General features: G+C 47.1%; 1 protein-coding gene across 1 annotated transcript in view; it reads right to left on the bottom strand.

Annotated features, from left to right (window-relative positions):
* Positions 1–26,469, bottom strand: part of EAF2 (ELL associated factor 2) — a 51,432-nt gene that overhangs the window by 9,739 nt on the left and 15,224 nt on the right. The window contains exons 3-5 of the mRNA XM_088473673.1: positions 2,656–2,792; positions 1,913–2,058; positions 826–1,053 (exon numbers count right to left, since the gene is read on the bottom strand). Coding sequence (XP_088329799.1) covers positions 826–1,053; positions 1,913–2,058; positions 2,656–2,792 — 511 coding nt within the window. The remainder of the gene's footprint in view (positions 1–825; positions 1,054–1,912; positions 2,059–2,655; positions 2,793–26,469) is intronic.

Below are 26,469 nucleotides of genomic sequence, written 5' to 3'. Positions count from 1 at the left end.
GTACTAATTAAGGCCCTCATTCAGAGCCGTACGCTCTGAGCAGAGCGCACGCTCTGAATGAGGGCCGCCCTCCATAAAAACGGAGCGTCCTCCTGGACGCTCGTATAGCTGTGTGTCACCACCCACAGCCTATACGAGCGTGCATTTTGATGGCCGCGATGGTCGTGACCATCGCGACCATCGAAACTGCGAGCCGGAGCCTGCGGTTGAGGTTTTCAACCGCAAGCTCCGGAGTGATTTTGGCTCTATCAGAGCCAAAATCACTCCCACTGACATCACTAGTGATGTCAGTGGGCCGGCTTCTGACGGGAGGCGTTCCCGTGGGAACGCCCCCGTCAGGGAGGCACGCCCCCGTCACGCCCACCAAAGGGGGCATGCTGTCAGTCAACATCGACAGCACGCCCCCTTTGAAGAGACACTACGAGCGAAGGAAAATCCTTCGCAAGTCGCGTATGGCGCATGCGCACGACGGAGCTCCCTCCGTCGTGCGCATGCTCAGTGCAGAACATCGACCCACTTGCGAGCGGACAGCCGCTCGCGAGTGGGTCTGAATCAGGCCCTAAGTCAGCTGAGCTCTAGCTTGGATAGCCTTAAAACCTGGACTGTTAGGGTGCCTTGAGGGCTGAGTGTGCGAACCTCTGTATAATGACATTGCTTTGTCCTATTTCTTAATGTTGTTGATCCCCTTGATGCTCCATTATGTTCCTCCAACAATTAAGAGTCCCATGTGTGAGCTTTTTGATTGGCTATTTTATGTAACTTTATTTTCTAATAAATAAACAGTAGATACAAAAAGAACACGAGGGTTACTGGTAAAATACTCACTCAGTGTATTCATCAGTTGGCCGCCATTATCCTGAGTCTTGTTGTGTCCACTTTCAATGCTAGAAGAGGACTGGTGCAGTTGTGGCATGGATGGTGGGTGGGAAGATTTGTTACCCTCATCCTCAGACTCGCTGGAGCTGTCTGCGCTGCTAGATGAGGAGCTCTTTGACTCAGATGAACTGTCTGAGCTGCTCATTTGGTCAATGACACTGGCCTCCGCCATCAACTCTGCAGAGAAACAATTGGTTACCAATGGATCAGTGTTGCAAAAGATTACTACTTGCAGACCACTTCTAGAGAAAGCACTGTCTGGTTCTTAGATTTGGAGGATATGGTGCAAAATGAAGTTTTAATCGAGGCAACAGGATAGTATTCTATATGGCACATACACAGTGATCTAATGAACATATAAAATAAATTGTATTCTAACATGTACAGCACAGTGTAAGAAGAAATGCAACGTCTACACAAGGACCTACATTCTACTTATAATAGGTAACACCAGAATCTAAAAACCAAAGTCCAGCCGTGCACATTACTGTATGTCTATTACAGACAATCTTTAGCAATTTTGCAGCACAGCTTAGGGAAGATATTGGTTACAAACTGGCTTTGTCCAACCACCCCGGAGACGCTTCTCATCTATGATGCAGAATTGTATGGGATGTAGTTATCTTCTTCATATTTAGAAGGTCGAGAGGCAGAAGGGGGAAAGTGGCATGGAATCCAACATGCTAGTACAAGGATGACAAAGCATTGTTACCATCATGGCTTTACAACTTTAAACATGATGCCTTACCAGCATGTTTAAAGTTGAGATGGTTACGATACTTTACATAGATGTACTAGCATGTCTGGTTTAACATATTTCTGTCCCCCTTTAGCTTGTCAACATTCTTAATATTGAGAAGGCAAACCAAACCCAAATGAATACACTCCTTGATGTCCCAGGGGACAAAGTCTACTGTAAGAGCAAAGACAACAAAAGTCTGTATCCAAAAGACAGACAAGAAACTTGATTGTCTGGCTAAATAACCATGGGCACAGCTATAAAATAAAGAAGAGATTACTGCAAATAAAAACATACCCTTCTCAATGTCATCCATAGGGGAGGTGGGAGACAGTTTTCCCAGCGGTGAGGAGTTTTTGCCACTTGTTGGAGTCTTGGTTGCACTTCGCATCTGTTGTTGCTGCTGCTCAATGCGGGACTGTATCTTGCTGCTTCCTTCAGCTCTGTAATGAAGGGGAAAATAAGAAATTGAATAAACTAGGACAGTGGTTCCCAAACTTTTTCAAATCACGGCACCCTAGAGCATCAGCATTTTTTCCACGGCACCCCTGGGCCAAAAGTTTCTTATTGAGAAATTCAGCAAGAATTAAATTAAGTAAAATGTGCTTATATATCACTCTTAGCTTCAGTTATGTTGTGGTTGACAGGGCTGCGCATCTTTTTATCCACATATTTTTGATAGGCAAAATCAGTGCTAGGGACTCCCAAACACACTGACTAAAAAAACGTTTAATTTGGTACTGGACCACCAACCCAAGGCACCCCTGTAAGAACCATGAGGCACCCAGTTTGGGAATCACTTAATTCACACTAAGGTGTTCACAGTGCTCTAGGAAACTCTCATAAGTAATGCTGACAACATTCAGTACATTGGCTCTGAACAGCGAGTATTCTCCTTCCAGTACACGGGGTGCTCACAAATATTCATGACTGCCAACAAGAAGGCAAACTGTAAAAAAAAAAGTGTAAGGGTAGAAGGCTCCCTCCATTATCTTAAGGCAACAGCAAGCCTGCTGCAATCTAAGAGCTACACAACATACCTGGTCTTTTTCACACTGATATTACTACTCAGCTTCTCCAGCCGGCACTCGCCAGTATCGTGATTTACAATAAGTATACATTCCCTCAGGTATGGTCTCTTCGACCCTTTAAATACAGTGACTGGAGTGGTGGATCCCTGCAATGAGAGATATTTATTGGTCATCGCAAGCATTAAAAGTTTGTGCTAAGCAACATTAGACCAATTCTTACAGCATATAAATCAATTCGACGTTGCAGTTTATGACAAAATATACAAAAAAAAAACCAAGTACCTAAAAACATTACAAAAAAAAAATTGGACGTAAAATATGAGATATGGTAAGAACTTACCTTTGTTATCTCTATTTCTACGAAGTCCATAGGGTTCCACAGGATACCTTGAGGTATAGGTGATGACGTCAGGGATCGGGCACCATAGAGTTAACTTTTCAGCCTCCCAGGATGCATCAGGGTCCCCCTCCTATACCCCGCCCCCGAGCCAAGGCATCTCAGTTACGTACCAAGCCATAGGCCGGAGAAGGAAGAGAGAGAAGATAGATCTGGACACACAGAGTAAAGCCCATCTGCAGCACAGGTGCGACAGGGCGGGAGTCCTGTGGAACCCTATGGACTTCGTAGAAATAGATAACAAAAGGTAAGTTCTTACCATATCTCATATTTTCTACATCAGGGTCCATAGGGTATCCACAGGATACCTTGGGGATGTCCCAAAGCAGTATCCTTTAAGGGTGGGGACACTCCTGTGCTGAAAGGAGAATCCGACGCCCGAGGGAAGCATCCTGAGAGGCAAAGGTGTCGAAAGCGTAATACCTCACAAAAGGTATGGACAGAGGACCACGTGGCAGCCTTTCAGATCTGGACTGCAGAGGCACCACGTCGAGCTGCCCACGAACGACCCACAGACCTAGTGGAATGAGCCTTCACAGAGGATGGAACCGGAAGGCCTTCACGAAGATAATCTTCTGAAATTGACATACGAATCCAACCTGCCAAAGTTTGCTTTGAAGTAGGGATGTGCAGGCTTGGATTTACTCGGTTTTTATCGTCACTTTACCGCAAATTCGGATTTATTATATTGGCTATCCAAAACACATGATAGGCGATAGCCAATAAAATGCCGTTTTGAGATCCGAGTAAAACTGAGCCTGCACATCCCTACTTTGAAGCAGGCCAACCTGTTTTACGGAAGCCATAGAGGACAAACAAGGCGTCCGACTTCCTAAAAGAAGAAGTGCGGTCAACATAAATCCACACAACATCCAAAGTGGCCTCACCCACTGAAAGATCAGGTGAATTAAAAGCCGACACAACGATGTCCTCGTTGATGTGGAAACTTGAAACCACTTTAGGAAGGAATACAGGATGAGTGCGCAGCACCATCCTGTACCTATGGAAAATCAGAAAAGGGGGTCTACAGGAGAGAGCCCCTAAGTCAGAAACACGTCTGGCCGAAGCAATGGCCAGAAGGAATATTGTTTTAGCTGTAAGCCATTTAAGGTCCACTGAGCCCAGTGGTTCGAATGGCGGTCCCTGGAGAGCTCTCAGGACCACAGTCAAATCCCAAGGAGCCACCGGTGGAACAAAAGGTGGCTGAATGCGAAGAACACCTTGCATAAAGGTGCGCACATCAAGGAGTGCAGCAATCCTACAATGGGACCAGACTGACAGGGCAGACACCTGCACCTTCAGGGAAGCAAGGCGAAGGCCATGGTCTAGGCCAGCCTGTAGGAAAGCCAACACTCTAGAGACACGGAACTCCCGAGGGGCATAACCTCTAGGTCAGTGTTGGCTAACCTTGACACTCCAGCTGTTGTGGAACTATATATCCCAGCATGCCCTGACACAGTTTTAGCATGCCCTAATAGCAAAACTGTAGCAGTGCATGCTGGGTTATGTAGTTCCATAACAGCTGGAGTGTCAAGGTTAGCCAACACTGCTCTAGGTGGACACCACTAGAATGTATGCCACACACGATGGTATATTCTTGCAGAGGATGGCTTCCGAGCTCTTAGCATGGTTTGCACCACAGAGCCAGAAAACCCTCTGGACCTTAACATGGCCGTCTCAACAGCCACGTTGTCAAAGACAGCCGAGTCAGGTCCGGGTGAAGACAAAAACCCTGTGGTAACCGCAGAGGAACGTCCACTGACAGACTCTGGAGGTCCGAGAACCAGTGCCGCCTGGGCCACTCGGGAGCTATCAACAGGAGCGTACCTCCTTCCTGTTTGAATTTCCAGATTACCCGCGGATGAAGGGAAAACTGAGGAAAGAGGGAGGGAAACTGAAACGTCCACTGGATGGACAGAGCATCCACCAGAGACGCCTTTGTCTCTTGTTCGAGACCCGTACACCGGCAACTTGTTGTTGTGCCGGGACGCCATGAGGTCTATCTCTGGAAGACCCCACCTGTCCACCAGAAGTTGAAAGACGTCCTGGTACAAAGACCATTCTCCCGGATGTACGTCCTGCCAGCTGAGAAAATCCGCTTTCCAGTTGAGGACTCCCGGGATGAACATCGCTGATATAGCCGGGAGATTGCGCTCCGCCCAGACCAGGATGTGGGACACTTCTGCAAGTGCCGCCCGACTTCGGTTTCCTCCTTGTCGATTTATGTAGGCCATGGTGGTGGCGTTGTCCGACTGGACCTGCACGGGGTGACCTTGGAGAACCCGATGTGCCTGCTGGAGAGCATTGAACACCGCGCAGGGTTCCAAGATGTTTATTGGAAGCTCCTTTTCTGCCTAAGTCCTCCTGCCCTGGAACAAGTGTGGACCCGTGACCGCTCCCCAGCCCTGGAGACTGTTGTCAGTTGTTGACAGGACCCAGTTCGCCACCCAAAATGGGCGACCTTTGTTGAGGTGGTTCGTCTGCAACCACCAGGCTAGAGACAGGCGAACCCCCGGAGTGAGCACCATCGTCTAGGACTTTAGACTCGGAGGCAGTCCATTCCATTTGGACAGGATCAATTGCTGCAGAGGTCTGGAGTGAAACTGGGCATATTCCACCATGTCGAATACTGACACCATGGAGCCCAGCAACCGCATCGCCGAGTGCACAGACACTCGGCGACACTGCAGACAACTGCGCACCCTCAATTGCAAAGCAGAGATCTTTTCCTCCGTCACAAAGATCCGCTGCTGCCTGGAGTCCAACAAGCCCCGAGGTGCAGGATCCTCTGAGACGGGGTCAGGGTGGACTTTTGCCAGTTTATCAACCAGCCGTGACGCTGCAGCACTGCAATCGTCAGGTCCAGATGGCGTAGAAGGAGCTCTGGAGACCCTGCCAACAACAGAAGGTCATCCAGATACGGTAACATTTGGACTCCCTGCGTCCGCAGGTGAACCGCCATGACCTTGGTGAACACTCGTAGAGCTGTCGCCAGTCCAAAAGGCAGCGCCCGGAACTGGAAATGTTCGTTGCGGATTGCAAACCTGAGGTATTGCTGATGGCGCAAAAGAACAGGGACATGCAGGTAAGCATCCTGAATGTCCAATGACACCATGTAATCCCCAGGTTCCAGCGCCAGAATAATGGACCGAAGGGTCTCCATCCGAAACCATGGCATCCTCAAGGACTTGTTGAGGGCCTTGAGGTTGAGTATTGGACGGTAAGACCCATTGGGTTTCTGCACCAAAAATAGATTGGAATAGAAACCCTGGCCCCTCTGGGAGAATGGAACAGGCACTATAACTCCAGCCTGGAGCATAGTGTGCAAAACCTTCCGCAGTTCCGAGGCTTTGTTCCGGTCTAGTGGAAGGCCTGTGGTGAAGAACCGGGATGGATGCCTGTGCCGAAAGGAACCGTGAGAAACCACCTCGTGAACCCAGGTGTCAGTCGTAGTTATCGACCAACACTGGGCGAACTGAAGCAGGCGGCCTCCCACTTTGGGATCCCCCAAAGGGAGGCCCAGACAGTCAGGCCGCAGGCTTGTCATCTGACTTAGGGGCCGGATGTCTGGTACTCCAGGCCTGTTTCCTGGGCTCGGCAGATTTCTTGGGCCCAGCCTGTCGGGGAAAAGACTGTGCTTTAGGCCTACCCTGGGCCCTGTAAGGCCGACGTACCAGAACTTGAAGGGACCGTAGCAGACGGGAGACATGCAGATTTGGCTGCTGCCAGCGTAGCTACAATTTTGTCCAGATCCAGACCAAATAGGACTTCTCCATTAAAAGGCAAACCTTCTAAGCCCTTTTTGGAATCAGCGTCCGCTTTCCAAGATTGCAACCATAAGGTGCGACGAGCAGCAACAGCTGCAGAAGTAATCCTAGAGGTGAGGATACTAATATCCAAGGCCGCTTCATTGATGTAAGTGGCCGAGTCCCGGATATTGCCTACCAACTCGGCCTGTTCAGCCGAACAGTCAGAGTCCAAATATGCCTCCAAACTATCAGCCCAGCGCTCCATAGCCCTGGCTACCCAACACACGGCCATAGCCGGTCTGGACGCCCCCCCCCCCAGCAAGGGAATAAATGGACTTTAGGCAGATTTCCACCTTGCGGTCCGTAGCATCCTTCAAGGAAGACATGGAAGGCATGGGCAAAGTGGCACTTCTGAATAGGTGTGTCACATGGGAATCCACCTGCGGAGGGGATTCCCACTTACAAAAATAATCGTCAGCAAACTGATAAGCCACGGCTAAGCGCCTCTGAGGCTGATACCGTTTTCCGGGATGTTTCCACGCCTCCTCTAAATGGTCTACTAACTGACCAGAAAGAGGAAAAACTGTGGAGTCACCCTTAATATCCTTGAAAAAGGCATATTTGGACACCGGAGGATCATCTTCCTCAATAACTAAAGCCGTGCGGACTGCCCGAATAAGGCCAGGAATATAGATCTTTGACTTAGCGTCCGACTCTTTAGTACGGAGAGGTTCCTGGTCAGATAGATCCAGAATCTCCCCATCATCGGACGTCACGTCGTCATCCTCAAAAGGAGCAGCCAGAGACGCCACAGGCCGCTTATGTGGCTGCAACACAGACTCCCCTTGTAAAACATTCGACAAATGCTGTACTGAAGTTGTCAGAGAATTAACCCACGCAGGCTCCTGTGAAACCTGGGGAGGGGAAATAGGGAGACTGTGGGGTACCATCAGTTGTCTCGGGAAACCCTGCATGGGTGACGACACCACTGACTGCTGGGACAATCCCATCTGGGAAAACGCAGGTGGCGGAGCTAACTGGCCCACTAGGGTTGTAAGCGCCTTAGCGAAACAAGCCCAGGGAGGTTCCTGTACCGGAGCCGTGACAGTAATTGGCCGCGCCAATAAATAACAATGCCGACATAGCCCCTCCGCGTTACCCTCCCCCATTGGCACATTGCACTTAGTACACATAAGCTGGAGAGGAAATTCACTCTCAGACATGATGGTAAGTATGTGACCCCTCTCACTGATACTTGTTAGTATAGTGGGAGAAACATCCTGCAATCACCGCACCGCAAGGGCTTTAACAGAGTAAGAGCAGGGACAGTAAAATGGCTGACAGTAGAAAGTGAAAGTACAGGCAGCAACGCTGGCAGAAGTCACATACAATGCAGAAGAAATTAATCCCTGCACTATCAGCGCTGTTTCTCAACTACACAGACACAGAGGACTTCAATCAGTGTCGAAGCGGCCGCACGGTCGTACGCAGGCGATGTTCGCTGATCTGCGCATGCGTGTGCGGAAACTAGCGGCTACGATCAGAAATTTCTCTCTCCTTGAACACCGCCAGGTCGGTAGTTTGAGTGACAGATTGCGGCGTTTGTGGGTGGTAACATGGGAAGGTGCTTGAAAACGGGGGTGTGGAGATCCGAACGCAGGCGTGCCTCATTATGCAAACAGCGTTTTAAGGGAGTGCATAATTAACAAAATAGTGTCATGGCACACGTGACAGGGGAGGTTTTACACTGACATGATCGTAGAGCTTAAGAGAGGGTCAGGTCAACCTTTAGCTCTACGACCATGTAGCCGGAGATGACGTGTTATGCATACGAGAAGTGGGCGTATTTTTAGCGATCCGACAGCATCCACCCCTTGGTCGGCCAGCTAACGATCCGACCTTAGGGACGCAACATGCGTGTGCATCATTTGCATATCCGGCCCCTTTTTCTATACGAACGTACGGCCGCTTCGACCGACTCTGAATGAGGTCCAGAGTCTGGTAGGACACAGCGCTGCATACACTGACCTTAAGCCAATGGAGGAGAGGTATGCTGGGGGACCCGGACCGCAATGCCACCGATCAGCAGCTTCCAGCAGCGTTCACCATGCTTTGCAAAGATGGCCACAGAGGAGCAGAGAGGAGGCCGGCCTGGGGTAGGAGCGCTGCCACAGGACCAATCAGCAGCGCAGAGAGGACTGTGTGCAGCAGGGGAGGCGCCGGCTGTATACAGGGAAGGCGCGCTCCCCTGGCATGCAACTAACCCCTGGGACGCCGCAGCGCTTGCCGCTCAGCTACGGCCCGCTGTCCCAGGGGGATAGTGGAAGAGCAGGTTAGTACCTGGCTCCACGCTGCAACCAGTCCCCAGGGAGCCCCCTGCCTGGGAACTGTGGACCATGTTCTCAGGAGGGACCCACCGCGGGACCCCTGCTGCTTACCTGCTCCCCTTAGATCCGGCCATGGTCCAAAGCATCTGGGGTCACCGCTAGCCGTGACCCCAGACACTTACCAGCATCCCCTGATCAGTATAGGCGTTCTGGTACCGGCGGGGTGTAGGGGAGACCACATGGACGTCAGCAATGACTGTCCATGCTGTATTCCCAGATGTGCAGCCACAGCTGCCTTGAAAGAAACTTCAGGAGCTATTCTTAGCCCCCCTCTACACAGGTGCTCCGACTCAGAACCGGGCACCAACAAAACGGAGATGCCTTGGCTCGGGGGCGGGGTATAGGAGGGGGACCCTGATGCATCCTGGGAGGCTGAAAAGTTAACTCTATGGTGCCCGATGCCTGACGTCACCACCTATACCCCAAGGTATCCTGTGGATACCCTATGGACCCTGATGTAGAAATAACTATATTCTTGCTAGAAGAAAAAAACACTCAATTGGATAACAAGTATACCACCAGGCTAATAAGGAACTGTACAGAAATACAGCAGTGTATAACTCAATGTGAAAAGCGCAAATAAACAGTAAAAAAAACAAATTAAAACATGAAATTCGGGGAGTATATTCCTTCCATGACCTAAGCACCCACCAAGCAAGGATTTTTAAAAATTCGACTCCTAAAGGGGCTGAAAAGGGGTCAAAATGTTTCCGCTCAACCGAGGCGATTGAGTGACAAATCAACATGGCCCAGGTGCTGCAAGACTTTAAATCTGGGACGAGTGGCGGCTCCAGATGTGGGTCTGTAGCGCAGTCCAATGTTTAAATAACTCATTAGCAATGGCTGCTCCAGGGGGTAACACTTTAGCTAGGTTTTTTTTCTTTTTAGAATATTTTCTTGATTTGTATTTGGATATTGAAAGCTTACCTTAATTAGCTTTGTAATATGGGACTTCACTTGATTTGCAATTTGGATTTCAAACATGGCAATTGAGTTTTTGAATGTTAATGGGGAGATGGTACCTCACATCACTGTACCCATTACAGGAGACTGAGGGCCTGATTCAGACCCGGTCGCTACGTGGTGCTCGCTCGCTTTGAGTGATGGTCGCCCGTCTGCACATGCATCGCAGTGTGCGAACCAGTCACTGCGATGGGCAAGCGATCGCTCGTAGCCCGCAGACGGGCCGCTACTTTGAGTGACAGAATGTGCCGTTTGTGGGTGGTGACAGGGGAAGGTGTGTAACCAGTGGTTAAATAGTTAATTTCTACATAGGCATACAAGTTTGAACACATATACCCTGTGCGATGCCCCACTGAGGTTTAAGAGACTGTATTCATGTACTATAGTTCTAGCGTTTTCATAGACTGCCAAGATTCACCTTTGGTGTCAAACAAGCCATAAATTGAGAGGCCTAGCTTGTACCTGCCATTACTATCAGTAGTTAGCCACATTCCAATGGGATGACCATTATAAGATGTTTAGAGATGCTAGTATTATGGGTAATTAACAGTGATGTCCAAACTCTACACAAAGGAGCCTTGAAACAGAGTTTATCTCCAGACATTAGGATATATCATTACTGTATGCCTTTGTCCGAGTATATGTTAGTGCTTATAGAGCATGTGCAGAAAAGATAAGTTTGGTCAATGCTACAGTGCATTGCAAAAGTATTCACCCCCAGTTGCATTTTTCATGTTTTGTTGCCTCACAACCTGGAATTAAAATGGATTGTTTGAAGGTGTGCATCATTTCATTCACAGAACATGCCTACAACTGTGAAGTTGTGTTTTTTTTTTTTTATATTGTGAATCAAACATTTAGGACAACTTAACAGAAAACTTCAGCGTGCATAACTATTCACCCCCCTGAAGTCAGTACTTTGTCGAGCCACCTTTTGCGACAATTACAGCTGCAAGTCGCTTTGGATAAGTCTCTATGAGCTTGCCACATCTTGCCCTTGGCATTTTTGCCCATTCCTCAAGGCAAAACTGCTCCAGCTCCTTCAAGTTGGATGATTTCCGCTTGTGAACAGCAATCTTCAAGTCTGACCACAGATTCTCAATTGGATTGAGATCTGGGCTTTGACTAGACCATTCCAACACATTTAAATGTTTCCCCTTAAACCACTCGAGTCTTGCTTTAGCAGTATGCTTCGGGTCATTGTCCTGCTGGAAAGTGAACCTCCGTCCCAGTCTCAAATCACAGGCAGACAAATAGGTTTTGCTTAATAATATCCCTGTATTTAGCACCATCCATCTTTCCCTCGACTCAAATCAGTTTCCTAGTCCCTGCTGCTGGGGGATAGAGTTCTTGGGGTGATGGGATGTGTTGGGTTTGCGCCAGACATAACTTTTCAGCCACCAAGGAAAACGCTAAGTTTTAGTCTCATCTGACCAGAGCACCTTCCTCCATACATTTGGAGAGTCGCCCACATGCATTTTGGCAAACTGAAACCATGTCTTCTTATTTTTATCACTGTAGTAATAAAGTAATGGCTTTTTTCTGGCCACTCTTCTATAAAGCCCAGCTCTATGGATTGTACGGCTTATTGTGGTCACATGCACAGATACACCAGTCTCTGCTGTGGAACTCTGCAGCTCCTTCAGGGTTACCTTTGGTCTCTGTGCTGCCTCTCTGATTAAGGCCCTCCTTGCCCGGTCTGAGTTTTGGTGGACGGCCCTCTCTTTGCAGGTTTGGTGTGGTACCATGTTCTTTCCGTTTGATGATGATGCATTTGATGGTGCTCCGGGGGATCAAAGATTTGGATATTTTTTTATAACCCAACTCAGAATTGTACTTCTCAATAACTTTGTCCCTGACATGTTTGGTCTTCATGGTGTGATGCCTCTTGCTTAGTGGTGTTGCAGCCTCTGGGACCTTTCAGAAAAGGTGTGTTTATACTGACAGATCATGTGACACTTATAGGGGAATTCAATATGGAGCGAAAACTTAATTTTTGCGTTAATATCGCACCTATGACGTCATTATCGCAGGTTTTAGTTTTACACTGTATTCAATTTCAAAGACTTTTCACAGGTTCAAAAAGTCTTTGAAAAAAAAAAACACGGGGATAACTTTTCACCACTGAATAGGTGGCGAAAAAAAGTGCAGAATTGGGGTTTAGTGACAATTTTTTGGGGTGTCCCTATTTTTTTTTTTTTGACAGTTATTTTAAAAATGTCATTCCCAGGGGTGCAGGCTTAAAAAAAAAATAGCCTGCACCCCTGGGAATGACATTTTTAAAATAACTGTCAAAAAAAAAAAAAAAAAAAAAATAGGGACACCCCTAAAAAATTTAAAAATTGGGGTGAAAAAAAAAAAAATAGGAAAAAAAAAAAAAGTGTTTAAAAATAGGGAAATAGATTCAGGGCCATTCTGCAAGTATGAGGCAGGTGTATTCTAGAATAGGCTATTAGCGGCAGGTGCATAGTTGCAGAATTTTTAAAAACTTATTTTAGGGACATAAAAATATGCTAGTACCCATTTTCATGTACCCCAAATTTGATGGGGCCACTTAAAAAAACAAAAAATATAACCTAAGTGCTCTTCTGCAACACTTCATCAATGTCGGGAAAAAAACACCTGCTGCGGCTATTTAAATCCCCGACTTTCATTTGCAGGCTAAAACAGAGGTACCCATAGTGATCCCCCATGTTTTTACAACTTTAGGGGGGTCCTACAATTTTTTAAAGGAAAATTTCATAGTTTATCGCAAATCCCACATCGCCAGGTCCCGTTTTCGTAGATTTTATATTGAATACGGGGATAAAGCGGGCGCGCGCCCGATACTTTATCCCTGAAAAATCTCTTATGTGGAGCGAAAAGTCTAGCATGGACTTTTCGCTCCCATATTGAATACCCCTCTTAGATTTCACACAGGTGGACTTCATTTCACTAATTATGTGACTTCTGAAGGTAATTGGTTGCACCAGAACTTTTGAGGGGCTTCATAGCAAAGGGGGTGATTACATATGCACATGCCAATTTTCAGAATTTTATTTATAAAGATTTTTTATATATATTTTTCTCATTTCACTTCACCAAATTAGACTATTTTGTGCAGATCTATCACATAAAATTCAGATTAAAAAAATAAATACATCACAACCTGTAATCTATTTAACAAAAAAAGGGAAAAAGCCAAGGGGTGAATACTTTTGCAAGGCACTGTACCAATCAGTGCTTGATACCTAGTACTGTATGTAACTAATATGGGCTTAATATCCGGAAAGCCACCACCCCATTTTAGGGTATATAAATCAAGATTTAGACAAAGGGTCTTAGCTCGTGCATGGACCTAAGACTGCAGAATATGGTGCCTGCAATGTAAATTGAACTACCTGGGTGTTATTGAAACGAGGGCTCCCCAGATGAAGATGAAGTACATCTTATGTTGGAGATGAATTACCGGCTGTCATCTGAATACATAGACAAAAGTTGAGTATATTGTATATTTTGTATGTTGTTTGTTAATTGTTTGTTACTTGTAAATAAAGTGCGTTCATTTGTACTCACTCAAATGGTCACGTGTGTGTACTATTCATTTCGATTAGAACGAAACCCACCGTTATGCAAGGTGCTTGGGAACAGGGGAGTGGTGCTGCGAACGCAGGCGTGTCTGACCGTCAAACTGGAGTTTAATGGGAGTGCATAATTAGCAAAGTAGCATCATTGTACACGTGACTTGGGTGTATTTCAGGCTAAACTGATCGCACTGTTGCGGTGGGGTAAGGTCTACCACAAGAGCTGCGTGCAGCAGTAAAGCTATTCGATGTACTCGATTAAAACTCACTTCCTGGAGATGACGTGTGCTACGAGTGAAAGGTGGGCGGCTTTATACTACAGCGTGCGTTCGCTCTGTAAGACAGAGGGCGTCCTTCAGCCAGACAGTGCGATCGCATATTTGCATACCCGGACTCTTTTTTGCTGCGAGAGAGCGCAGCATAGCGACCGGGTCTAAATCAGGCCCTGAGCCTGCCTCTTCCGGTCCCTCTCCTATCTCATGTATGGCACTCAGCTAATGGCTAGAGAGGTGCGTGAGCCAATTGGGAGGCACGTGGTGGACAACTGGGAGGACTTTATCACGCCCCACAACAGCAAGGGGAACAACTACATCAGCTCCGCTGAGTACCTCCTTAACACGACCTAACCTTTTGCTTATGGTGCTTAATGCGAAATGGTAGCAGCTGGGCAACTGTTCGAGTTGGTCTTGGAGGTTACCACAATGGTGAGCTCTACGAGCATTTTGGAGTTGAACATTTCCCCGTGAGGCTACACGTCACGCAGGACCTCTCAAAGGGAAAAGGATATGAAAAGGACCTAACACCCATCGCTCGCAAAGGAACTAAAAGGTTTACATACATCTTATAACCCACCTTCAATTCATAGTGTTAAAAAAAAAAAAAAAAAAAAAGAAGGTTGAAAACTCAATTTAAATGGTTACTACCACACTCCTTTACCACTGAGGCACAAAATTAACTAAGCATAAAAGTTAAAATGGGATGAAGGAAATGGAAATATGTAAGGTCTACCCAGGTGAAAGCAGGCACATCAGCTAGTAGAACATATAATGAAAACACAGGGACAATCTCCATGAATACAAAGTCAAACAACATGAGAAAGAGCGAGAGCGCAAGAGAAAGTACTTAATTACAGACTACACCAAATCAGCTAAAAAGCAAACAAACATTCTCATGAAAAATTGGTCACTTCTGTATATGGACAGTAGTCTGAACAAAATCCTACCAGAGAAAGCAGACATGGAGGGGTATTCAATATGGGAGCGAAAAGTCCGTGCTGGACTTTTCGCTCCACATCGGAGATTTTTCAGGGATAAAGTATCGGGCGCGCGCCCGCTTTATCCCCGTATTCAAAATAAAATCTACGAAAACGGGACCTGGCGAAGTGGGATTTGCGATACACTATGAAATTTTCCTTGAAAAAATTGTAGGACCCCCCTAAAGTTGTAAAAACATGGGGGATCACTATGGGTACCCCCGTTTTAGCCTGCAAATGAAAGTCGGGTATTTAAATAGCCGCAGCAGGTGTTTTTTTTCCCGACATTGAAGAAGTGTTGCAGACGCACTTAGGTTATTTTTTTTGTTTTTTTAAGTGGTCCCATCAAATTTGGGGTACATGAAAATGGGTACTAGCATATTTTTATGTCCCTAAAATAAGTTTTTAAAAATTCTGCAACTATGCACCTGCCGCTAATAGCCTATTCTAGAATACACCTGCCGCATACTTGCAGAATAGCCCTGAACCCATTTCCCTATTTTTTAAACACTTTTTTCCTATTTTTTTTTTTCACCCCAATTTTTAAATACATTTTTTGGGGTGTCCCTATTTTTTTTATTTTTTTTTGACACAGTTCTTTTTAAAATGTAATTCCCAGGGGTGTAGGCTATTTTTTTTTTAAGCCTGCACCCCTAAACCCCAATTCTGCACTTTTTTTCCCCACCTATTCAGTGGTGAAAAGTTATCCCCATTTTTTTTCAAAGACTTTTCGAACCTGCGAAAAGTGTTTGAAATTGAATACAGTGTAAAACTAAAACCTGCGATAATGATGTCATAGGTGCGATATTAACGCAAAAACTGAGTTTTCGCTCCATATTGAATTCCCCTAGTGGTGTTCAGGAAAATATCTGACCTGTGACAAGTTGTAAAAAATCAGAGGCATCACACAAATCACAATGAAAGAGAACCATATACCAACATGGTTCTTCAACTGTGGAAGATGCACAACAAGTTTCACAATCAGGATAGGAAACATAGGAAATACTAAGAAGGGCTTTGACAATCACACCACGTCTGAACATTTGAAAACATCACATGACTGCAATCCAGGAGGTAAGAAATTTACTGGGACTGAAAAATTGATTTTTGTACTCCCCCATAAAATCCCTTCCTTATAATCCATCAAGGGGAAACTGGGCAATTGCATTGGGTAGAGGTGCTGTTGCAGAAATATAGGCACTAAAAGGTTAATACAAGGCCAGCTCCCCCCTCCTTTCCGTATTCCCTATAACAACATTTCCCACCGGGGGGGGTAAGACGGTATTTTCTGGGAAATCCATGCTTAGAAAGTGATTTCCAAACTAGCGTCACTGGAACCAAATGTATGGAACCAGTAAAATTTGGTAGAGGTATGTATAGAGGACAAGTGGCGAACCACCCGAGAACCGACAGCACAAGCAGATTGAACCTGGAGCAAAGCCTGAACCGGCCTGTCAGAAGACCGGTAAGCCAGGTGGATATATGTACGGAAGCCTAATTCAAAGTACACCTTGAAGGCCTCCGAAATGGTGGCCAAACATCTCTGAAAAAGGACTCATTGAGAGAAGGCAAAGGCCTGGCCATAGAGGGACAAATACGCGGTAGTCTAAAACACCTGTTGAGTGACCCCCAATATTCTCACCATACAAATGGAAAGTCTCCAGATAAATTGATATATACTTGAAGAGACTAGTTTACAAGCCCAAAGGATGGTCTGGACGACCATTCTGGAAAAGCCACAAACCCTTAAGATCTGTGTCTCAAGAACCCAACAGTCAAGCCAGTCTACACCAATCTGGGTGTAAACAGGGGCCTTGACTCAGTAGGTCCTGCTGAAGAAGAAAGCAGCAAAGAATCTCGGTCTGCGTTCCGTGAAAGAGAGTGTACCATGGCAGACAAAGCCTGTCTGTAGCTAAGAGTATGACTGGGAGACCCGCATGTTGAATGCAGTGAGGTAACTTGGCCAAAATGGACAAAGGTGGAAATCGTTACCCCAAGTGGAAGGACCAAGGCGCCATAGTTGCGGTCACAAAGACCGTGCAAAGATACCGTATAAGGGAAGCCTCATGTTCGACCTGGAAACCATGAAATCTATGTCGGGCACCCCCCCCCACCCCACAATCCTCAAGGCATGGTTCATATGAAGACTGCCTGGTGTGGTTTCCATCCCCCCAAGGTGAACGGCGTGGCGACTGTGGAAGTCCACCCCAGGAAAGTGAACGGCCAAGATGGAAGAAACCCAAGGTTCCGCCCAAACAAGGGAGTGAGACACCTCTGTAATTTCCTGACGACACCTTGTTCCGCCCTGCTTGTGTATTCCATAGCAATGGCATAGTCCAATTGTACGCAAGCTTTTTCTGTAGTATGTGATGAGCTATTTCAGGAAATTCCTGACCACCCTCAAGTGTAAAACGTTGATTATAAAAGGTGCGAGGAAACCTGGAAGACAACCTCACAGACGTCCAACTTGCTGTCACTTAAGTAAGCTTATAGAACTAGGGCAGATTCTGCCCTAGTTATACAAGCTCCAGAAGTCCGGTAATTGGGATCTCCAACGCAAGCTGCACTCTGGTCATCTGGTTCTACAAAACCACAGGACAATCTACACTCAGGCATGTATACTCATTAAACAGAGACAGGCCCTTACAGTATAAGATACTCCATGGTGTCAGAAACCTATAGTAACCAATGGAGCCTAAACTTAGGATAAATGTCTAACCACTCAGGGTGAGGGATCGTACATAAACAGCGTTTTACATATGATGTATACCATAGCTTGTCAGTCTTATGCAACCCTGTATCCTACAGTAGATTCTGGCCAGATGCTCAATCTCTACTTCCAGAGTGAATGGGCATCATCAACGTTATATAGATAACGTTTTGAACATATTTTAATTAAGTCGTATACTGTACATCAGCCAGTCTTATAAACAGCTAATATACTTGGCTGCCTTCTATTTCTGGCTGTACCTTCTGACAGAAGGACTGCGGCTGCAGGAAACTTATACCAGATGTCTAGTCACTCAAACGTTGTATAATAGGGATCCACTGAAAATGACGGACGTCAGGATACCGACACCAGAATCCCAACGCCCGTCAGTATGCAGACGCCGGCATCCTGAAGTGATCAAGATACAGACGTTGGCATCCTGAAGGTAAGTATGCGGGTTAAGCCGGAGAATGGGGATGGGGGTGCTGGTGGAGGGTTAGGTTTAGGGAACTGCAGAGGTTAGTTAGGCACCACCAATGGGAGGTTAGGGTTAGGCACCACCAGGAGGAGGTTAGGGGGGGGGGGGGGGGGGAAGAGGCTGAGGGTTAGGTTACTTATCGGCCCCTGTCAGGATCTTCACCATCGGGATGCTGCTGTCGGTCTTCTGACCACTGGCATCCCGTCCGCCGGTATATCATACAGATTCTGTATAATACACTATACATTTGATATAGTATACCACCTCAATGATTATAGAAACACAGGCGGCTAGGCTGAAACTGACCAAACAACTAGATTCTGCCTAAATTTAAACGGAAATAGTGCAGGAGAATATACAGTCATAAGCTTAGAAAAATAAACCTGCCTAATCTATAGAAGAATTGTGCAGGAATAACACAAGGAAATGGTGTAGCAATGCTTAGAAAAACTAGAGCTACAACTAACATAGACAGCTGAAAATCCCCACAACATTAAGCAGTAACGCTTACTCATATGTGCAGCAGTTGGGTTAACAAACTAATCAGTTTGTAATCCCCACAAACAATCAACAGTAGGATTAACCCACATATATTCAGCAGGTGAATAACTACACATATATGCCACAGTTGGTTAACATTTCTATACATTTAGCAGTAGGGTAAACAAGACTAGACCTTAACAAATAACACACCATCCCATTTCTGCTCTGAAATGACAGATACTATGCTATCTGAGTCTAATTAGCCAAACCCCCAAACAGGTTTTCTAAGTGCAGGACTTGAGAATTTTGCTTTCGTCAGGATCGGTTAAACACTGAAACGTTGATCAGTGCAACTGCCGGTTTGTAGTGTCTTTTTGTATGTCCTGAGTGCCACACCTGGTCTGCTGGAGTGTATTATTTTTGTGAGGACACCGGACCTAGATATCCAACATGCAGGTCTTACTATTTACCAAACCCTTCCCTCTACAACCACGTGTAACCTGTGTCTAGGAGACAGTATCCCTAGCTAAACAGGTCCTCGAGTTACTGCTGTATACTTGCAGCCTTAGAAGATGGCGCCGGAGCCAACCACCATGTCTCACTGAGAGAAGGGAGATTATTGAACCAGAAACACTTAAAACTCCTTTCCTGCGGTGACCAAATACAACTGTAGTCTCCTGCAGAGTGGCAGCGTCCCCGAGTCACCCTTCAGCAGTGCTGTGTACAAGAGAGTGCAATAAGAGTTATGGTAAAACTTACCTGTGTTAACTCTCTTTCTTCAAAGTCCATAGGGCGACATTGGGGTGTAAGTGGGACCTGGAGGACCGGACACCAACAGCAAAGCTTTTTCAATCGCAGGATGCTCTGGTACTTCCCCCTATACCCTGTCCACAGGGCACTTGAGTTTTGTTAACAAGCCTAAGGCAGGAGCAGGATAGGAAAGAACGAAGACTGGTACACTGAGGAAATCACACTCTCACAGAGAAGGAAACAAGTGAACAACCTGCAGAAGTTAGGAGCGTCAGGGCGGGTGCCTATGGACTTCGAAGAAAGAGTTAAAGGTAAGTTTTACCATAACTCTCCATTTCTTCTTCAGGGTCAATAGGGCTGCACAGGGAGACATTGGGGATGTCCCAAAGCAGTTGTTCAAGGGCGGGAACGCTCCTGAGCTGATAGGATGCTTCCTTCGGGTGTAGGGTTCTCCTGAGAGGCAAATGTATCAAAAGGCATAAAACCTAAGAAAGGTGTGGACAGAAGACCAGGTGGCCGCCTTGCATAGCAGTTCAGCTGAGGCGCCACGCCAGGCTGCCCACGAGGGACCCACCGAGCGAGTAGAATGAGCAGATACTGTAGCCGGCACAGGAAGGCCAGTCTGCGTGTAAGCCTGTGAGATAGTCATGCATATCCATCTGGCCAGAGTCTGTGTGTGGACAGAAGACCAGGTGGCCATCCCTTCTTGCGGAATTCATATAGGACAAAGAGGGAGTCCAATTTTCTGATGGAAAAAGTCCACGTAGAATTTCAGAGCACGGACCACATCCAATGAGGCCTCACCAAGGCCGGAACTACGATTTCCTCATTCAGGTGGAAGTGAGAAACCACCTTGGGAAAAAAGCCTAGGCATGTTCAAAGAACAGCCCTGTCCTGATGAAATATTAAAAAGGTGGAGACATGAAAGCGCCCCTAAATCCGATACCCTACCGGCAGATGCCATTGCCAGAAGAAACAGAATTCACAGTGAGCCACTTGACATCCACTAATTCCAGCGGTTCGAATGGAGGTTCCTGAAGTGCTTCAAGCACCACTGACAAATCCCATGGAGCCACAGGAGGGACAATGGGAGGTTGTATCCATAGAACACCTTGCATGAAGGTGTGAACATCCGGTATAGTAGTAATTCTGCGCTGAAACCAGACAGACAATGCGGAGACCTGCACTTTCAGAGATGCTAGTTGGAGGCCTAGATCCATCCAGCCTGAAGGCAAGAATTTGAGAAACCTTAAAAGACTTGCGGGTCATAGTTTCTTGGAGCACACCATTGGAAATATGTATGCCAAATTCTTTGGTAAATCCTAGCTGAGTCCGGTTTACGTACTCTGAGCATGATCTTGACCACAGAGCTGGACAATCCCATAGCAGTTAGGAGGGATGTCTCAAGAGCCAAGGTGTTAAAGACAGACAGGCTAGATCCGGATGTAGACATGGACCCTGAGATAACAGGTCTACTCGCAGAGGAAGTTGAAGAGGAAAGTCTATGGAGAGCCTTTGAAGATCGGAGTATCAATGACGTCTGGGCCAAGCCGTAGCTATGAACAAGACTGTGCTCCCCTCCTATCAGAACTATCGAAACACTCGAGGAAGAAGGGATATTGGAGGGAAGAGATATGCCAAATGGAAGTTTCATTTCACCGAGAATGCCGCATCGGGGTCCATTGTTCTGGCTTCATAAATTGGAAGCTTGTTGTTGTGTCTTGAGGCCACGAGATCGACTTCCGGAAGACCCCATTTGTCCACTAGAAGCTGAAAGACTACTGGATGTAGAGACCATTTTTCTGCATGCACGTCATGACGGCTGAGGAAATCCACTTCCCAATTGAGAATTCCCAGGAGGAACACTGCGGAGATGGCTGAAAGATTGCGTTCGGCCCATGTGAGAATGCGGGACACTTCTATCATTGCTGACTGACTTCGAGTGCCCCCTTGGTGATTGAGGTAGGCCACAGCCGTGGCGTTGTCGGACTAATTGTACTGGCCTGTTTTTCTGAATATTCTGAGCCAGAGTGAGAGCTTTGTAGATGGTTCAAAGTTGCAGGATGTTGATTGGTAATCCTGCCTCGACTGGGGACCATCGGCCCTGGAAGAAGTGCTGGCCGGTTACTGCGCCCCACCCTCGAAGGTTTGCGTCCATGGTGAGGAGAGCCCAGTCCGGAATCCAAAAGGGACGACCCTTGTTCAAAAGGGAAGTCTGTAGCCAACAGGCTAGGGACAGGCGAACCTCTTGGGGGAGGCCCATCATCTGGGATTTGAGCAGATGGGGCAGCCCGTTCCACCTGGAAAGGATCAGGTGTTGTAGGGGCCTGGAGTGAAACTGGGCAAACTCCACCATGTCGAAGGTGGACACCATTGACCATTGAGTGAATTGACACTCTGCGATTGTGGAGCAGTCTGCATAGTTTGAGCTGGATTATTGAAATCTTGTCCACCGTTTGGATGATTCTCTGAACTCAAGAGTCCAGGAGGGCTCCCAAATGTACCATCCTTTGAGAGGGTGTTAGGGAAGATTTTTTTCCCAGCTGATCAGCCAACCGTGCATTTGAAGAAAGGCAATGGTTACCTGCAGATGGAGGTGAAGAGTCTCTGGGTCCTGGCCAACAGCAAGATTTCGTCCAAGTATGGGAGCAGTCTGATCCCATGACAATGAAGAGAGGCCGCCATAACTGCCATGATCTTGGTAAAGACCCTGGAGGCCGTTGTAAGGCCGAATGGCAGAGTCTGAAATTAGTAATGTTGCTGTAGTATAGCAAACCGGAGACAATGTTGATGAGACGGCGCTATAGGTGCATGTAGGTAAGCGTCCACAATGTCTAGAGATACCATAAAATCCCCAGGCTCCATAGCTAGGATAATGGAACGGAGGGTTTCCATACAAAACCTCGGCACTCTGATAAACTTGTTCAGAGATTTGAGGATAGGCCGATGAGACCCATTGGGCTTCTGAACTAAGAAAAGGGTACAATAACAGCCCTTACCCAATTGTGAGGAGGGGACCTGAACTACTCCTGAATTCAGTAAAGACTGAATGGCTTTTTGGAGTAGCAGGGCCCAGGTCCTGTGCAAAAGAACTGCTTGGGGGGGGGGGGAAATCGCCGCAGGAATGAGAGGGCGTATCCGTGGGAGACCACTTTCCTTACCCAGGCATCAGACATGGTTTGATAACAAACCTGGGGGCGAATTGAAGTTGGCCTCTCACCCAGACTGTAAGCTTGTCCACAAACTTGGCAGGTGGATGTCTAGTAGCCCAGGCCTGTTTGGCCCTAGACTTGGAGGCCTTGGCTGATGTCTGCTGTCGTGGAAAGGACTGGCCCTTGGCTTTTCTTTGAGGGCAAAAGGTCCGAACGGATGACGTCCGCAGCTTTATATTATATGCAGAGGGCAGGAACGTAGTCTTGGAAGCTGCCAAGGTAGTCACAATTTTATCCAATTCTGGATCAAATAGGATGTCACCAAAATAAGGCAGAGACTCCAGAGCCCGTTTTCAGTCTGAATCTGCTTTCCAGGAACATAGGCAAACAATACGGCGGACAACTACTGAAGTGGCAGATATCCTGGAGGCCAGGAGAGCCGTATCCATAGCTGTTTCACCTAAGTAGGAGGCTGCATCTCTAATGTGAGATATGTAGGACAGTTGTGCCCTCGAAGCATCAGGGGGAAATGGCCAACTCGCGATGGCTTTTGCTACCCAGGCCGTAGCCCTAGCAGGACGAGTAATAGCTCCTGTAATAGAGGATATGGATCTATGACAAGCTTCTATACGTCTATCTGTAGTCTCCTTCAAGGAGGTTGCAATATGAATGGGCAATGTGGCATTTTTAACCAGTCGTGTTACATGAGCATCCACTGCTGGGGGAACTTCCCATTTAGTACAATCAGTAGCGGGAAGAGGGTAAAAAGGTACTGAACAGTTTTGGAATTTGAATCCTTTACCGGCATATTCCAAGCTTCAATCATGTGATAGCTGGTCAGAGTGAGGAAACTCTGGTAAAACTACTTTTTGTTGTTTAAAATGTGCATGTTTTTCCATCCTCTCTTGTGGAAACCATAAAGAACAAACAAGGAGTCCGATTTCCAAAGAGAACTGGTACGATCCACATAAATCCTGAAGGTACGTAACACCTCCAATGAGGCCTCCCCTGCCGAGAGGCCTGAGGAATTAAAGGCCGGCACAATAATTTCTTCATTAATGTGGAAACGAGAGACCACTTTAGGAAGGAACCCAGGGCGAGTTTGAAGCACTGCCCTGTCCCTATGAAAAACTAGAAATGGGAACCAATAGGAGAGCCCCTAAATCAGAAACTCTTCTGGCAGAAGCAATGGGCAGAAGAAAAACAAACAGTCTTGCCGTAAACCATTTGATATCCAGTGCTGGAACCACACTGAAAGGGCCGAAATATGGACCTTCAGTGTAGCAAGGCAGAAACCAAGGTCTAAACCTGCTTGCAGGAAAGCCAACACTCTGGGTATCCTAAATACTTGGGGTCATAACCTCTGGGACGACACCATTCAAAGTAGGTATGCCAGACCTTGTGGTAGATCCTGGCAGAGGCAGGTCTCCGTGCTCTGAGCGTGGTGTTAACCACAGACCCGGAAAAACCTTTGGACCTTAGGAGGGATGTCTCAAGAGCCAAGCCATCAAAGACAGACGACCCAGATCTGGGTAAAGGCAAGGACCCTGAGACAACAGGTCCGGAAGTTGAGGCAACATGGACGTCGGGGCCACACTGGAGCCACCAGCAGGACCATGCCTCCATCTTGTTTAAACTTCCAAATCACTTGATGAAGGAGGGAGATTGGAGGAAACAGGTACACAAACTGGAAAGTCCACTTGACTGACAGAGCGTCCACCAAGACAGCACTGGCGTCTCTTGTCCTGAAGCAGCTTGTGATTTAGTCGAGAGGCCATGAGGTCCACGTCTGGAAGGCCCCACCTGTCCACTAGGAGTTGAAACACTTCTTGGTGAAGAGACCATTCCCCTGGGTGCAAGTCGTGACGGTTGAGGATGTCAGCTTTCCAATTCAGCACTCCTGGAACGAACACCGCCGATATGGCTGGTAGATGGCCTTCCGCCCATGTCAGAATGTGTGACACCTCTGTCATTGCGGCCTGACTTAGAGTTCCTCCTTGACGGTTTAGATAAGCCACTGTCGTGGCATTGTCTGACTGTACTTGCACGGGTTTTCTGTGAAGAAACAGCCTGGCTTGCTGCAGAGCCCTGAAGACTGCCTGTAGTTCCAATATATTGATTGGAAGCGCAGATTCCTCTGCGGTCCACCTTTCCTGAAAGGAGTGTGGACCAGTTATTGCACCCCAGCCCCGAAGACTGGCATCAGTCATCAGAAGGACCCAGTCCAAGATCCAAAAGGGACGCCCCTTGGTTAGGTGAGCCGTCTGTAGCCACCAGGTTAGCGACAGGTGTACCTCCAGAGAGAGCACTATCATTTGAGTCTGAATATGATGGGGAAATATATCCCACTTGGAGAGTATCAATAGCTGCAGAGGCCGGGAATGAAACTGGGCATACTACACCATGTCGAATGTTGACACCATGGATCCAAGTAACTGTATTGCTGAGTGGACTGACACTGGGCGATTGTGAAGGCATCTGTGTACACGCGTCTGCAAAGTGGAGATCTTTTCTGCTGTCAGAAAAATCCTTTGCTGTTGGGAATCCAACAGGGCTCCCAGATGTAGCATCCTTTGAGATGGATTCAGTGAGGACTTTTTCCAATTTATCAAACACCCGGGTACCTGGAGCACAAATTAGCTGCAGGTGGTGGTGGTGAAGTACCTCTGAGGACCCTGCTAGTAGCAAGAGGTCGTCCAGGTATGGTAACAGGCGTCTCCCATGCAGCCACAGATGGGCTGCCATTACCGTCATGACCTTTGTAAACACCTGAGGTGCAGTTGCAAGGCCAAACGGCAGAACCTGAAACTGGAAATGTTGTTGTGACATAGAGAACCTGAGAAAAAACATTGGTGAGCTGAACAATCGGAATATGCAGGTATACATCCTAAATATCCAGGGATACCATAAAATCCCCAGGTTCCATAGCCAGTATAACTGAGCGTAGGGTCTCCATTCTGAACCTGGGTACCCTGAGGAATTTGTTCAGGGACCCGAGATTGAGAATAGGACGGTAAGAACAGTTTGGCTTCTGGACTAGAAAAAGGCTGGAATACCCTGTCCCTCTTTGGGACATCGGGACCGGTACAATGACTCCTGTCTGTAGCATGGATTGTACCACCTCTTGAATAGCCAAAGCCTTGTCTGCGTTTTTCGGAAGTCCTGTACAAAAGAATTGATGGGGGAGGCCTTCTGCGGAAGGAGAGGGCGTACCCCAGAGAGACCACTTCCTTCACCCAGGAATCCATGGTAGTTTGACACCTGTACTGGGCGAACTGAAGAAGTCGGCCTCCCACCCTGGGGTCCCCCAGGAGGAAGCTCGTCCCGTCAAGTGGAGGGCTTGTCATCAGGCTTGGCAGCCGGACGTCTGGTACTGCAGGGCCGCTTCTTAGGCCTGGCAGATTTCTTGGTGGTGGATGGTCTGGGAAAGGACTGAGTTCTAGCCTTACCTGGGGCCAGATAGGTCCAAGAGGACGGAGTTCGAACCCCCAAAGAGGCCGGAGCAGAAGGCAGACAAGCCGACCTACCTGCTGCTAAGGTATTCACAATCTTGTCCAGAACAGGGCCAAACAAGACTTTACCGTCATAAGGCAAACATTCCAACCCCTCTTGGATTTCGCATCAGCTCTCCAAGAACGGAGCCCAGAATAGGTACAGGTATAGCAACAAAAGAATGATAGTTTTTAGCAAAGAAAACAGACAGACAGTACTAGCATACAGTCGCAAACAAATGCAGAAAACAATAATACCTGCACTTAATGGCACTTCCTTAAGTTAACTACAGAGACTTGGGGGTAAATTTACTAAAGTGAGAGTTTTCTGAAGTGAGTTTTAAAAGTGATGTTGCCCATAGCAACCAATCAGATTCTACTTAACATTTAACTAGCACCTTCTATTGGTTGCTATGGGCAACATTACTTTTAAAACTCACTTCTAAAA

Source organism: Taudactylus pleione, unplaced genomic scaffold (genome assembly GCF_031769625.1).
Source record: "Taudactylus pleione unplaced genomic scaffold, aTauple2 ptg000138l, whole genome shotgun sequence".
Classification (NCBI taxonomy): Eukaryota; Metazoa; Chordata; class Amphibia; order Anura; family Myobatrachidae; genus Taudactylus; species Taudactylus pleione.
This window is presented reverse-complemented; position numbering and strand designations above follow the sequence as displayed.